At 34.7% G+C, this 16,356-nt stretch overlaps 1 protein-coding gene across 4 annotated transcripts in view; it reads right to left on the bottom strand.

Annotated features, from left to right (window-relative positions):
- Positions 1 to 16,356, bottom strand: part of LOC136043087 (longitudinals lacking protein, isoforms F/I/K/T-like) — a 58,850-nt gene that overhangs the window by 24,363 nt on the left and 18,131 nt on the right. For 3 of the 4 annotated variants that reach the window (XM_065728014.1, XM_065728013.1, XM_065728015.1), the window contains exon 4: positions 12,761 to 12,814. In XM_065728014.1, coding sequence (XP_065584086.1) covers positions 12,761 to 12,814 — 54 coding nt within the window. Of the gene's footprint in view, positions 1 to 706; positions 913 to 12,760; positions 12,815 to 16,356 lie in introns of all 4 variants that reach the window. The other variant, XM_065728016.1, reaches the window with a different exon arrangement.

The raw sequence follows: 16,356 nt of genomic DNA, 5'->3' as shown, positions 1-16,356 counted from the left end.
TAGCAGCTGCATACTTCTAAGCATCATTGAGTTGCAAATACCAAAACGGTTCTCGATTTTAACACTTTGAAATTGCTGCCTATTTGTCCATTGACCAATAACCTACAACCTGACATTTACAACCTGATAACCTACAACCTACAACCTGAAATTTTCTACGGGTCGATATCCCTGTATTAGCTACAGGGATGTCTTGACTACACGATGGTATGCTGAGATAATCATTAGCCACGTCAGCCTCCCAACCCTTATTAGAGGGGTAATGTGGCTTTTAATCTAACTAGAATAGACCTATTCCACTGCTCCATATGACAAATGCAGTTTGACTATAGTCTTACATAGATAAATAGTTTTATTTGGAGCTAAACCCTGGTTCCTCCCCATCCATCGTTGGAATTCGATAAAGGAAGCTATGGCTTTGATAAATTCTTTTTTATAGGGAGCTTTCCCGCTTATCTAAAAGTATAATATGACCCCAAGGTGGTCTAACTGTATTTCCGCAAAAATCGGTTGGTCATATATTTTAGAGCGAAAGGAACTTACGATTTCCTCTTTGTGAAAAACAATCACGCTTTTTCAGCGAAACAATTTCGCTTTTATCTAGAGCTAAGCGTAATCTACATTTTTGTGACCATATATGGTCACAGAAAGGCAATATGGAAGGTGTAGCTAAATTCTTTATATTTTAAAAAATCGTCCTTCTTACCTGACTTCCTCCAGCAGATTTCGCTAAGTGAATAGCAAACACGTGCTTCTTTACATTCGTCCTTTGTGTAAACGACCGACCGCAAAACTCACAAGCAAATAATCGTCGCCCACCACATTCATACTTTGCATGCCTTGCCAAGGAGTCTCTCCGTCTATACCTCTTGTCACATTGTGTGCATGGATATACAGAAGAAACTTGATCAACTACAAACAAACAAGTTAAAGCGCAAAAACAAAATAAGTCTGTGACCAAATTGCATCTGAATGTCAAATGGTTTATTAAGCCGGCGGTTAGTCCATGAATTTTGACAACTCTCAACTCTTAGAAATTTAAATCATATAGGCTAGAATCTTGAAACTGGCTGTTTGCAAATTTAGCAATGTTGAACTTCGCGACTCGATCCAAGAACTGAACCTGAGCAAGATTCTATCTGAGCGTAATTTAAGTTAGTCGCCGACAGGAGCTGAAATCGGTCTGAATTCACGTCACCCATGAAAATAAACATCTTTTCGTTAGCGAATATTCAATTTGCTTCGGTTCCCCTTTCTTTATTATCTATACATCATGCATGTTTGTTCTTCTAGTGAACATTTAAGAATATGAATTTGAAAATTTCTGGTAAAATTTAAACATATTCAATTAAATACATAAGATATATGAAGTAAATTTAACAAATGTATTATTTGCTAGAATTATGTATAATTCTGGCTATACAACTGGAATTAAAGACCATCATTGGTACAATTTTTTTCGAGATCTTTAAGATGCAGCAAAAACAATTTTCGTTTACGATTCATTGTGAAGACAAAAATGAGAAAGAAAAAATTAATAGAAAATATATTCTTAAAAAATAGAAAGTTAAGGATTATGGGAACCACTTGACATTCAGAAGGAAACAAAGAGAAAAAGAAAAAAAAACAAAAAAGAAAAGCACAGTAAAAGCGGAAATACTGAAATAAAAAAAAATATTTAACGACAGTATATTTTAGAAATAGAAGCGGCAATATGGGATTGTGTGTAATAACGTTCTATGTCGCTCTTATACTACGTTCAACTTCGCCACACATTTCTTGTAAGTCTTCCAACTCATCGAATTCATTAATTAATTATTAGTTCCTCATTTCTTATCCAAATCCAAACTTGAACAAGGAATAACTAAGAAAATCATCCTAATAGACATGCATAATTCTTTAAAGCCAATGTCTAACCAACATCAGACTTGAGATCCCATGCTTAACGTTACTATGAATGACTGTTATATTTTTGTTTATGCATTAATTACTTTTATTCCAAATAGACAAAGCAACATATACCTTTTTTAGGGTTACAGTAGTCAATTATTTTGTCAAAAGTAGGATATTAAAATACACGCTGGTAGTAGTTATTTTACATTACTTTTGTGCTAAAGCAACTCTTGATTGATGTAAGTTGACGCATTATAGGATACCAATCTTTATCAAAAATCATTAGGCAACACTGACAAATGGATTCCAATTCAAGGGCTAAAATGAGCCATGGCATTAATTCACAAAATTAAAGGGGCTGGGCGGACTCTATTGTTTCAAAATTGGGGGGGGGCAATATCGATGGTTTTTTTTTAGTTTTCCAGTGAAAATATCAAAAAGTACTTTCAAATGAAAGTAAAAAAAAACCTAACGGACAATCTTAGGAATAACTATTTTCAGTAATTGCTTTTATAGAGATACTTGATATTTTGGTAATTCGATTGATAGAAAATTAATTCTTCCAGAGTCATCCTTTCACCCTTTTTAAAAATTAAGAATAGTTTCAGCTGAAAAATAAAAATATCTTTCTGTAGACTTTTCTTGTAAGCATTAACAATAACCAGATATAAAATTGTCCAAAAATAAAAAAATGAATCTTGGATTTAATTGACAAAACTGAGTAGAATTTAATTTTGATAAATTTGAGTCTTACTTATAATACATAATGAAATAATAGGTATAGAATTATCACACATTCTCGGGTAGGAGATACCTTTTCAGTTAGTTTTGAAAATATTCTTCCTTTCTGTGAGAATTTTAAGTTCAAAATTTTTGTAGTAGATGGCAGTGAAGATTTTTCTGAAATTGAGGTTTTCTCAGATCTGAGATTTTTTTGCGCAAATGAGGGCAAACTAAAAGTAATGTAAGATAAGACATTTATTTCGGAAAAACAAAATACGCATTAAATGGAAATATGTTCAATGTACATCATAATTTTGACAGATTGCGTTTGAGAAAGGAAACAAAGACAAATTTCAAACATAGTTCAGAAACGGCACAAAAAATATCTGTCACCGAAGCCAGATAGGTATGTTCCTAGGTTGTTCTTTCTTTTATCATTTACTATTTTTTTTGAGAATTTTCTTTTCAATAGATCACCTTTTTTTCAGTGCATTATTTTCTTTTATTGGGAAATTAAATCCTGGCTTCTCCACACCGTTTCTTGGCCTTTCAGTAGTGAAGTAAAAAAAAAAGGGGGGGGTCATCCTTTGCTTTCGCACTCCCTTGCTGTTTACCTTCCCTAGGTTTCTCCAGGTACCCATTTGGAGCTGGGTTAACCCTGGCTAAGCAAGCAGAGTCAAAAACTCACCCTTCCCAAAGCAAATAATCAGAAACTCAAGGACGAACCCTCGTCTATAAGACATTATCATTAGAAAAGACTAAAAAATAATCAGAACCTCCAGGACTCGAACCCTCGTCTACAGGATATTATCATAAGAAAAGACTAAAAAACAGAATAAGACTGCTCCCTTGCTGAGATGGCATCTATAAGTCACCAGCGTTTCTTCAATAAAATAAAAATTCTGTCTAAAATTTACATTTTGGTAATTAACGATTTTTTATAGCTCATAACTGAATAAAGATTACGAATAGCGTTAATTATTTCGATTCCGATTAAATTCCGTTGCGATTAACACACAAAGAACGGTTTCTTAAAGCTCGTTGTAGTTCATAGCTCGTATGTCCAATGACGGAAAAAATTATCTGATTAAATTTTTAGATTCGTTTACGATAACGTAAACTAGATGTTGATATATTATATTTAAAACACGTTTTCTGTGCCACATTTGGTAGCTTTGTCACCTTTTTGGGATGTTTTTAGTAAGTCAGATAAAGGAGCATGTCGGTTAATTGTCCTACTGAGTGTACCTCTGTGGGCCAAAAATCGGCAAATCGTTCCTGTATATGGTCTTGTCGATCCTTTTGCTGTTATTGGGGAGTGTAAGTTACGCTTTGAATAGAATTTGGCTACTTCCAATTGTTTATTTAGTGCCTTTTAATAAAAGTTTGTCCTATTGAAGTTGTTTCCTTCTTTTTTCCCCTTGTATGTTCCATTTTGACACCATTGTGTGTTTATTGGGTTAATGAAGTTTCATTCATTCATTTGTAGATGGTTGTCCTTTCGTCGGCAAACAATATACTTTTTACTCGATCCAAATTATACCAATTAATTAATTCAATTACATTTATGTGAATATTTTTTCTTTGTGCATTAAAAAATGAACCAGGCAAGTTGAAATAACACCAAAAAAATTCCGTCTTAAAGACGAGAATTATTTCCGGCATACAAGGTTAGGTTAGGCGCGAGTCCCCCTCCCTCCTGGATCCACCATAATTTTATGTTTTATTTTTTTAGTGTTTTTTATGCACTAAAATAATAAATAAAAAGAAATACGGCTCTAGAAAATTATTAAAAGGAAAATATTAAAAATAAAATCTAAAAAAGTACAAACTAAAATGATCAGGTACAAAAAGAAAAGTAGAGCACACCATAAGAATAGTTTTAAATATGAGTAATATTAAAAACTATTCGAATATGAGTCTCATTAATTAGTGCGGTCAATTAACATTTCGTGCACATACCATATATAGCATGCAAAATAAATAAAATAACACAAGCAGTGCAAACCACAAACAATAACACTAACCCTGTAAGCAAGATAGTCTAGCTCTTTTTATTTCATTTTATCGTATCTATTACAATTTAAGCTTATTCAAAATTTTAACTTAAAAATAAAATTTATTCGATATTTTATCTTCATTTATTTTTTATATAGTAACTATTCAACAAATTTAAATAGACATAAAATTTTTGTCCAATTTAAGTAGTTTAAAGAAACAAATGAAAATACTACGTTTTTGTAATTTTTTTTTTACATTATTTCCTTTCTGCTTTTTAAGTTTTTTTTTTTTTTTAAATATAGCAGCTTCAGTAATTATCTTTGCCCTAATGAAATTTACATTTGCAATTTTTTCATTTATTTCTTCATTTTCATTGGAATCTTTAACTGAAATATCATTCAAGGAAAAAAAAAATCCTTAAGAAATTGTAATTTCAGAAGTTAAAAGACACCCGCAATTTTTGAGGATCATTTTTTAATTCCTCCACCCAAAAATTTATGCGTTTGATAATTTTACAAATGTTTAGATTTGATCGATTAGAAAAATTTAGTTTTTTCACCAGACCCCCATATTTTCTTAAAAAATACTTAAGCTCGATAATATCAAGGTTAGCTATGCGCCAGAACTAGCAGCATTCAATGCAGGGAAATGCCCAATAGAAGGCTTAAGTCAAGGCAATCACCAGTGGGTAATTTCCTGACGCAAATTTTAATACTGAATCCAAAAATACAGCCAGATTTTAATCTAGCAGACACCATTTCTGCAAAATGATTTTTTATTCAGTTTTAACACCGCAAATATTTAAATAAATAATTTTTTTTAATATGGTAAAAGGTAAATAATACGGCATTAGACTTTACAGTCCCTACCGGCGGTGCTGATCTCCGTTTCTTGGCCCTTCAGCCAGGAAGTGCAATGGGGGGTTGGGGGCCAACCATCCTGTGATTTCGCACACCCTTTCCTGTTTATCTTCCCCATATTTTTCCAGGTACCCATTTAGAGCTGGGTCGACTCCGGCTGAGCTTACAGAGTCACGCCACTGACCCTCCGTCCCAAACTAAATAATTGGGTACACTAGGATTCGAACACTTACAAAGAAAATATTAGTACCTTAGTAGAAAATTTATTACCTTGGTAGAAAATTATGGTCGTAAAAACATGTCCACATCTTTCAGAAAAAAAATTCAAAAATGTTTGGACAAAAATTGTTCATGATATACTGGTTGTATTTTAAAATCTGGCGAACCAAATTCTATTGAAATTCTGTATTTAAATTATTTAGCCAAAAATTGAGTTTTGTTTTACGGTGTAATCTAGTAAACAAAATAAAATATGAAAAAATTAAATTCAATAAAGAAATATAAAGAGAGGTACTTACATAGACATTCGGACAAGCTTACAAAAGACATCCCCAAAAATCACTCACAAAGCAAAAAACTCGGAACTTCCAACGTAGGCAAAACGAGCAAGTTAGTACAGCCGAATCTTCATCAAGGTACGATGCTCTTTCTACTATCCTAAAAGTGGGCTATTCTCCGAGGGAGCGTTCCAAAACACAATTATCATTAATAGCAATAATTTGTCAAATTTACAAGCAATTTGTAGGACCCAGGGATATTATCCAGGGATAATATCCTTACCCAGGATGTTTGCTCGGAAAGTGGGGTTTACCAACAGAATAGTTGTGCAAGAAGAGGATGTCGAAGAATTTTTTTTGGGGGGAGGGGGGGGAGGGAATTTCCTTTATATGAAATTTACAAGTCAGAGAAATACTTAGATAAGGGTGGGCTAAAATCGAGTAACCCCACCCAACAGATACGCCCCTTGTATTGGCCTTTTAGGGTCTCAATTTACTGTTCATCTCCAATTTTAGGCTGAAGACAAAAGCAAATAATGAATGATAATTGACTTTTGGAACACGCCTCTGGATTGGTTACAACTTATAGACCAAGAGCGAAATTAACACAATCTAGTACGCAAGTACAGCCAGATAGCCGTGATTTTACCTTACTAGTAAAATAGAATCCATGGTAGGGGATTTCTCAATAAAACATTCTGATTCATGAGGATGAGCGCTGAATAATATTTCTGTCAGATTCTACTATTGGAGGCTTCTAATTATACTTTACCCATTCAAGCATAGATCCGACTGTCCGTCGGATTTTATTTTTTCTATCTGACAGTCGAATCTTTCAAAACATAAGAATTTCTTAGTTATGAATAAGATATACATAAAATTCAGATAAATAGCAAAACACCAAATCGCGCATAGTCACTACACTTGACTCACTTGAAATCCTTACGATTGGAGAGTCTAATAAGAATTTCTTCAACTTTATTTCTACAGCAATCAAGTTTAAATGAGTCTAATCAAGTTTGAGTTTATACTTTTTCTATTTTAAATCAGGTGATAAACAGCTAGTTTTATATATATATATATATATATATATATATATATATATATATATATATATATATATATATATATATATATATATATATATATATATATATATATATATATATATATATATATATATATATATATATATATATATATATATATATATATGTTTATATTGTATATTTATTTTTAATTTTTTATTGAATTTTAAATATTTTATATCTAAATTTATATTTATTATATATATATATTTTACATTTTCATACGCTTTTATTATTTTTATATTATGACATTATTCACAATTACTAGAATTGACACAAATAAAACAAATTCACACAGATTACCTTGCCGTGATAGAGGGCAGAATTTTTTTTTGGGGGGGAGCCTAAATTTGTCCGTTTAGGAGGGAGGAAGGCGTCCATGCTTTATTGTCACAGTTCCAACTACTCGTTTTCGTTAGGTCAACTAAAACTCTCACATGTTTGACCTTCTTTTATTAAAAAAGAGATCAGAGCACAGAGGTCCTGATAAATATTTAGTGATAGTATTTGATATTGAATAATATTCAATATCAAATTCAATGATAGTATTTGCATTAAAGTATATTAAATAGATAAAAAAAAGTAACATACCAAAATACATTAAATAAACACATTACACATCTAAGCTAGTAAAAAAAGGCCTCAGTTTAATCAATCTATTAATAAGCTTTAAAATAATAGTATCCCAACAAGTTTCTTCTAATTAATACTAGTTTACATTAAATATAAGGATTTGTGGAAAGATTATATCAGAAAAAAATTTATATCAAGTAATTCCCGTGATCAGAAGGGGGAAGGTCTATCCTCCATTTTGATTTTATTTCAAGGCTTATTTAATTTCAATCTAGATAAAACAATAATATTTACAAGATCCATTTTATCAGTTAAATGACGAAAAAATTTAACTGAGTGACTTGAAGCGTTTTTCCAATCATTTCACATAAACCGTTTTCAACTTAAAATGCTACAGATGATAACAGGCATAAGCTCAATTTTAGCACGAATTTATAATAATTTAATACACAATACTAAGTATACACACTGATAACATAACCACTTTAAATCACATTCAATAATATTAGTAAAAATCAAACTTCAGAATAATTCGCTCACAGCAATGCTGTATAACCGGTTTAAATTAATAACTGGGAAGGCCCGGGAAGCGTAGATCCCCCGAAGAATATACCCGGTCATGATCCAGCTCCTAATAAGAACAAAATTAAAAAAAAACTTAATCCACCACCTGATGTTGAGCCAAATTACAATTTTCCTCTTCAAAGATATGAAAAACAGAAGAAGGATACTATTCTAGGTTCCCATTCAGAAATCCTGTTCAAACATGTACTGTAAGGTATATAAAACCCTGTTTTCATTTGCCTTTTCAAGACGAAGTTTGCCTTGAGACTATTCACGGCAGTTGGGGGGGGGGGTCTGTGCCCCCTGGATTTCGACATAAATATCTTTTCGGCAGTATTTTCACTTAAATACACATTTTTTGTGCTTTCATTGAAATTAATTAGAAAATATTTTTCACCTACATGTTGACAAATCATTTGACCCCAAAAATTTTAAGGAATTTACGGCTCTACTTGTGATCCCGAAGCAGTCACCAATCAATCCGGATATGAATAGGATTCTTTCAGCACCATCCTTATCAACGTATATGTTATTTTGTCACCGATATTGTCATAAGTTGGCCAGCTACACCTTAAAAAGACAAATGGCCTGAGGTTTATATCCATTGCGAATGCTTTTGGTACCTTATTCGTCGGCAGTCCTGCAGTTTTGATGTTGCAACGCAGGGTGACGTTTTTTTTATACATTCGATTGCAGAAATTCAGGTTTATCCATTCGCAAGATTACGTTTTCCAAATTTACGTTACATTTTTCTCTTCTTTTTTTTGGAGGGGGGGATGTGGATAAGTTGAACGGATGACAAAATAGAGTAAATTTACTATTTCTTAAACAAGTTTAGGTTATTCACCAAGAAAAACTCTCAACAGTTTTATAATTTTAACTAAGTGAAAGGATGGGTCTGGAAATAGGGTGTAGGCTTGTCACAAACTCACATGTTTAACAGGGAACATAAGTCTTAGCGAGAGAATGTAGCCTTCATCTTCTTCTATAGAAGCCAATATTAACCACAGCTTCTAATTTGGCTCACCATTATCCTTCAAATCTAGGCTAACCTTCACCCAAATCTACCCAATACTTCCACCTTCCTCTTACTTGTAATTGTTGTCGCAGACTGTCCATCCCACCACGGCACTATAGACATAGTAAATCGGCGATTTCCTTCACCTTCGGCACTCAGTGGCAACGTTCAAGTATGTACGTGCTAGTTATTCCATGAATAAGATTACCCATAAGACTTCATAGTTTAAAGCTCTAGTATCCTGAAACGATTGGGGTAAGCCAGGAGTGACCAAAGTATGGCGCATACGCCGAACTTGGAGCAATAGTTGACTACAAGCAGTACATGGAATTCTTGTATATGTATATTACATGGAAAGCGAACTGAGGATAAATGGACTTTTCACTCAACAAAGCAGCATTTAATTTTATATAAATCAAATACACCGTTGTTTTTGACCAAAGAGTCGAACCCATTTTCTGTTTATGTCGTGTCAATGTATAAAAAATTTAGTCAAATTACGTGTAAATAAAACATCTGATGATGGATATAAATTTATTTTATATCGTATGTCAATCATGTCAGGTTTAGCCCTTACCATAACGATGTCGAGTTTTGAGGTAGAGTCTTTGAATTCCCTCTTCCCCTAAAATTGCAATATAAAAATATATAAAGAGCCACCGAAATGGAAATAGTAGGCGCGAGAATACACATATTGGCGCATGGTATATAAAAGATGGGCTAAAAGAGGTTTGAATGGTTTATAGCTCAACTCTACAGAAAAACAAGCAGAATCGCACATCGTAACAAGACGTCAGTTATTTAGAGCAAATAAATATTTTCCGAATGATCAAAGTGTTGTCTTTCTAGGGATTTGTTTTTTTCAGCCAATTTTTCGCGTCACCACACAAGCAACCGTCGTTATCCGTAACAAGTGTGGTGTCTCAGCTTTTCTTTCCAAAACGTTTTGCTATATCTCACCGATTAGTAGTATCTTCATTTTTTTGTCCAGGAGATGGATTGAGAATTAGGTAGATCTCCCGAAAACAAGAGCCAAGTGCTTATATGGCACTTGCGACGAGGTCGGGATAGCCAAGAGCTTCTTCCACCAAGTTTCATCCCAATCTCCTCACTATAAGCATTTTATAAGATTTCCAGTTTAAGTCCCCCCCGGGTCTTCCATTGTCACCGGATCCGGTCGGGATTTAAAATAAGAGCTCTGAGACACGAGGTCCTTCTAAATATCAAATTTCATTAAGATCCGACGACCGGTTCGTAAGTTTAAAAATCCCTCATTTCTGAATTAACCGTCTTTCCACTCCCCCCAGATGGTCAAATCAGGGAAGCGACTATTTCTAATTTAATCTGAGCAGGTCCCTGATACGCCTGACAACATTCAGCGATCGCTATACTGATCACGTATCTAGTTTCAGATCTTCTTCATGTAAAAATTGGGGTGGTCCGGGATTTAAACCTGAGACTTCTCGCGCCCTAAGCGAAAAACATACCCCTGGACCACAAGCCATACTTAAGAAGAAAAATCATTTGTTTTACCGGCTAAAAAGGTTCTTCTCAACTATCTTGTTCGTTCGCCCCCTCCCACCCCTAGATGGTCAAATCGGGGGAGAGACTAGTTTGAACTTAAGCTGGTCTGGTCCCTGATATCCCAGGCAACATTTATTGCCCTAACTTATCTGGAATTGCCCAAACTATCAAAACTGGGACCGACAGACAGACAGAAATTGCCATCGCTATATGTCACTTGGTAAATACCAAGTGCCATAAAAACTGAAGAAATAGAATAACTAATAGGTAGTAGTGGCGGTTCTGGCCTCTCTTGCAACCAGGAAAAAACCTTGTTTCGCACCCCCCACCCTGTCAGCCACAAAGTCTCCAAACTTTAATAAAATTATCATTTATTAACGAAATTATTTTTCCATTCATTATTCAAATTATTAAATTATTATTATTTAATTATTTTTTTAATTAGTTAATAATATATTAATTATTTTCATTATCAACTGCACCCACAACTTTATTTTAATAAAAATAAAGTTTCAAAAATTACAAAATGATTAAAATTGGTAGATTATTTATTTGAAATTCTGCACCCCCCTAAAATTTCTACGTCTGTTTTAAGTTTTCACCATATATCTTGTTGAAATGCTATGCAGAAGTTTCATTAACAAGAACATTGCAGAAAAGGGTAAAATGAGGTATCTGCAGTCAAGTAGACAGTCTATTACTTTTTGCAAGAGGTATAGATAAAGTAGCCTACCTCCTGCCTCTGTACCTCTTGCCGACACCAGTCTGAAACAGAAACATGACAAATGATATAATTTACGGGTTACAATCTAACCAAGAATAAATGACATTCCGATATCCCTCCAACCATACTTAAGGGGAATTAACGTTCCACACCTGAGATTGGTTCGTTAGACCCCTCCCATGAAAGGTTACCAAATACAGCATAAAATGCTCTCTTTTACTTGTCACCCTTCACACCCTTATGAGGGTTGGCGGGGGCAAAACATTTTTTTGGCCCTACAGAAACATAAGCAGGTAGACCATGATCCTCTTTTTCTTTTTTGTTAACAAAATTTCATATTAATTTAAGCAAAAATAGCATGGTACTAAATTGCACCCAAGTTAGGACGCCGCATTCACTCTTTGACCATCTATTGCTCAAATTATAGGTTCTGATTTCTAAAGAATCAAATAGGCTAAAATTGAAAATAAGCGTATTATAGTTATTGCAAAAAATGCTAGTTCAACATATTGAGCTCTCCGAAAGGTCCCTTGACGTGACTAACCAAACTAGAATTCCACCCATACAACCTAAGCCCACGCCTCAAAATTCCTCGAGCAGGTTGTCATTCAGAGGTTTGAGGTCGACCACAACTCAAGAGACATATCTCGAAATGTGAAGCTGTACTGACTTCTTTCCCAAGCGTTCCCATTTGCTGCACCGATTTGATTTCTTACCAAGGATACAAAGATTTAATTTGGTGGTAAGAGGGGAAGGGAGAACTCGCTTATTAAATTTCAAATGAAACAAAACATATAAATAATATGTTCTACGTCCTTTTAAGTATTAGGAAACAACATTGAACCATAGAGTAAGTAAAAACTAGGGATAAAGATAAACGATTAAATATACAATTGACGATTAAATATACGATTAACGATTAAAAATAGATTAACGACGAAAATGAACAAACAAATTAAACATCGAATTAACAAAAGATAATCTAACGAATAGCAATAACCAAAAAATTATCATAAAATAAGTAATTGGATGTAAAATATATTAAAATACATTAAACAACACTTGATAGCTGCCCAAGCTATTTCTTCTTTATACTAGTTTACAGCCTATATTTTGCACATACAGTACATACGTATATATATATAGGCTTAAGTGGTAATTCCCAGTAAGCAAAAACAAAGCAAGATAAGGACACCCCTAAGCAATCAATAATTTGTCACACACTTGAATAAAAATGCTGAGTAAATTGATACCAGGTCTACAGTCACACGCACAGGCATTCAAGCAGGACTTACCTTGACTTTCCGACGTAAAAAGTAAAGTAGCATCCTCCGCAGACTGCCATTGCCCTAGAAACCACAAAATCAATAAATCAGTCATTTATCTATAATAATAAAGCACTTTGTCTTTTTTATTTGCTATGCATTTCTAAGCAAACGGACCAAGAGGAGATTTTCGGGAGAGGGTAGAGGGGGCACATGCATCGGGCGCAATAATTTTAGGGGTATAAAATTTCAAATAAATAATCTAGTGGTTATACACAATTGTGTAATTGTTAAAATTTCATGTTTATTAAAATAAAGTAGATATCGCAATTGGCAATATCTTGTTAATAAATGAAAATTTTATTACAATTTCGCGAGAAATTTTTAGGAGAGGGGGGTGGGGGCACAAATCAAGATTTTATCCCGGACGCAGAGGAGGCCATATATTTTATTTTTATTTAAATGAAGTAGACAACGCAGTTGTCAAAATTCTGCTAATAAATGGCAATTTTATTAAAATCTTGCCTGAAAATGGAGGTAAATCAAGGTTTTGCCCCGGGCGCAAGAGAGGCCGGAACCATCACTGATTGCGCAGAAACTATTTCTAGCGGATTATGAGGTGGGTAAGGGGGAGAGGTAGAAATACATGGCACTTCGTTCAAAGCGGCTATAGTATTTACGATGATTTCCTTGCGCAGAAGAAAAAGATAGGAGAAGGCTAAAAGGGGGTAAGGGCGTGTGGGGGTAAATTAATCTTCAGAAGCGCTAACAAATTAGATATGTGATACTAAAAGCGTTTAATCAATCCTTGTAAAGATACTAGAAACAACTCCAAACAGTTTTGGCAAGCATGGTACTAAAATTATGAAGTAACGAAAATTAGAAAGAAATACGGAATATATACCAACTCGGTAGCCCTTGTAATTAATACAAGGAATTAAATAACGAAACTATTACGTTTCAGGTTCACATTAAGAAGCCTTTTTGAACAGAAAACAAGAGAGAGGGAGAGAAGAAAGAAAGAAAGAAAAAAAAAAACGAGCAAAACTAATTTGCTACTAAAAGCACAAAAAGTGGTGCTTGTTAGTGTTGGAAGAGCTCAACAAAGTCAAACATAAAAACTTAATAGATTACATAAAAATACATAAAAAACAAATAGAAACAATAACAACAAAACAAAACAAAACAAAAGAAACATACAAAAAACAAACATAACAGATAACAAGAGCCAAGAGCACATATGGTATGAGCTTTAGCAAAATTCTAAGAATCAATAAATTGCTTTAAAAGGAAAATCAGAGGCTTAGTGCCGGTCGAGATTTAAAATAAGAGCTCTGAGTCACGAGGTCCTTCTAAATACCAAATTCATACAAATTCAATCACCCACTTGCAAGTAAAAAACACCTCATTTTTTCTGATTTTTCCTCTCCCTTCAGCCCCCCAGATGTTCGAATAGGGGAAAACAACTTTATCAAGTCAATTTGTACAGCTCCCTGACACACCTACCAATTTTCATCGTCCTAGCACGCCCAGAAGCACCAAACTCGCCAAATCACTGAACCCCTCCCCACAACTCCCCCAAAGAGAGCAAATCCAGTACAGTTCTGTCAATAACGTATCAAGGGCATTTGCTTATTCTATCCACCAAGCTTTATCCCGATTCCTCCACTCCAAGTGTTTCCAAGATTTTCCCCTCCAACTCTCCCCAATGTCAAAAGATCTGGTCGGGATTTGAAAAAAAAGCTCTGAGACATGAATTCCTTTTCAATATCAAATTTCATCAAGATCCGATCACCCATTTGTAAGATAAAAATACCCCAATTTTCACGTTTTCCAAGAATTCCGGTTTCCCCCTCCAACTCCCCCAATGTCACACGACCTGGTCAGAATTTAAAATTAGAGCTTTAAAGCACAAGATCCTTCTAAATATCAAATTTCATTAAGATCTGGTCACCCTTTCGTAAGTTATAAATACCTCAATTTTCAAAATTACCCCCCTCCCAACTCCACCAAAGAGAGCAGATCCGGTCCGGTTATGTCAGTCACATATCTTAGACAGGTTTCTATTCTTCCCATCCAGTTTCATCCTGATCTCACCGCTTTAAGTATTTTCTAAGATTTCCGGTCCCCCCAACTACCCGCCCCACTTACGCTTGAATAGAGCGGATCCGTTCCAATTATGTAAATCACGTATCTAAGACTTCTGCTTATTTTTCCCACCAAGTTTCATCCCGATCCCTCCAATCTAAGCGTTTTCCATGATTTTAGGTTCGCCCACCCCAAAATCCCCCCAATGTCACCAGATCCGGTCGGGATTCAAAATAAGAGCTTTGAGACACAATATCCTTCTAAATATCAAATTTCATTGAGATCCGATCACCCGTTCGTAAGTTAAAAATACCTCATTTTTTGAATTTTTCAGAATTAACCCCTTCCCAATACCCCAAAGAGAGTGGATCCGTTCCAGTTATGTCAATCATGTATGTAGGACTTGTGTTTATTCTTCCCACCAAGTTTCATCCTGATCCCTCCACTCTAAGTGTTTTCCAAGTTTTAGGTTTCCCCCTCCCAACTCCCCCCAATGTCACCAGATCCAGTCGGGATTTAAAATAAGAGCTCTGAGACACAATATCCTTCTAAATATCAAATTTCATTGAGATCCGATCACCTGTTCGTAAGTTAAAAATACCTCATTTTCTTCGAATTTTATCAGAATTACCCCCCCCCCCACCCAACTACCCCAAAGAGAGCGGATCCGTTCCGGTTATATCAAACATGTATCTTGGACTTGTGCTTATTTTTTCCACCAAGTTTCATCCCGATCCCTCCACTCTAATTGTTCTCCAAGTTTTAGGTTTCCCCCTCCCCCCCAATGTCACCAGATCCAGTCGGGATTTAAAATAAGAGCTCTGAGACACGATATCCTTCTAAATATCAAATTTTATTGAGATCCGATCACCCGTTCGTAAGTTAAAAATACCTCTTTTTTTCTAATTTTTCAGAATTACCCCCCCCCCCCCCCCAACTACTCCAAAGAGAGCGGATCCGCCCCGGTTGTGTCAATCATGTATTTAGGATTTGTGCTTATTTTTCCCACCAAGTTTCATCCCGATTACTCCACTCTAAGTGTTTCCCAAGATTTTAGGTTTCCCCCTTCCAGATCCCCCCCCCAATGTCACCAGATCCGGGCAGGATTTAAAATAACAGCTTTGAGACATGATATCCTTCCAAACATCAAATTTCATTAAGATCTGATCAACCGTTCGTAAGATAAAAATATTTAAATTTTTCTATTTTTTCCGAATTCACGGGCCCCCCACTCCCCCCCCCCCCAGATGGTCAAATCGGGAAAACGACTATTTCTAATTTAATCTGGTCCGGTCACTTATACGCCTGCTAAATTCAATCGTCCTAGCTTACCTGGAAGTGCCTAAAGTAGCAAAACCGGGACCGACAGACCAACAAAATTTGCGATTGCTATATGTCACTTGGTTAATACCAAGTGCCATAAAAACAATATAAAATAGCCTAAAACATTATGAAACAACAATAGATAGTTCAGTAGATAACGCTCAAAAGAGGTCAAATAAGTTTGATTCAGTTTTGTCGAACATGTATTTGATCTT

The sequence above is a fragment of the Artemia franciscana genome, unplaced genomic scaffold, assembly GCF_032884065.1.
Source record: "Artemia franciscana unplaced genomic scaffold, ASM3288406v1 Scaffold_296, whole genome shotgun sequence".
NCBI lineage: Eukaryota > Metazoa > Arthropoda > Branchiopoda > Anostraca > Artemiidae > Artemia > Artemia franciscana.
Note: the sequence above shows the minus strand (reverse complement) of the source record. Positions and strands in the feature narration are given on the sequence as shown.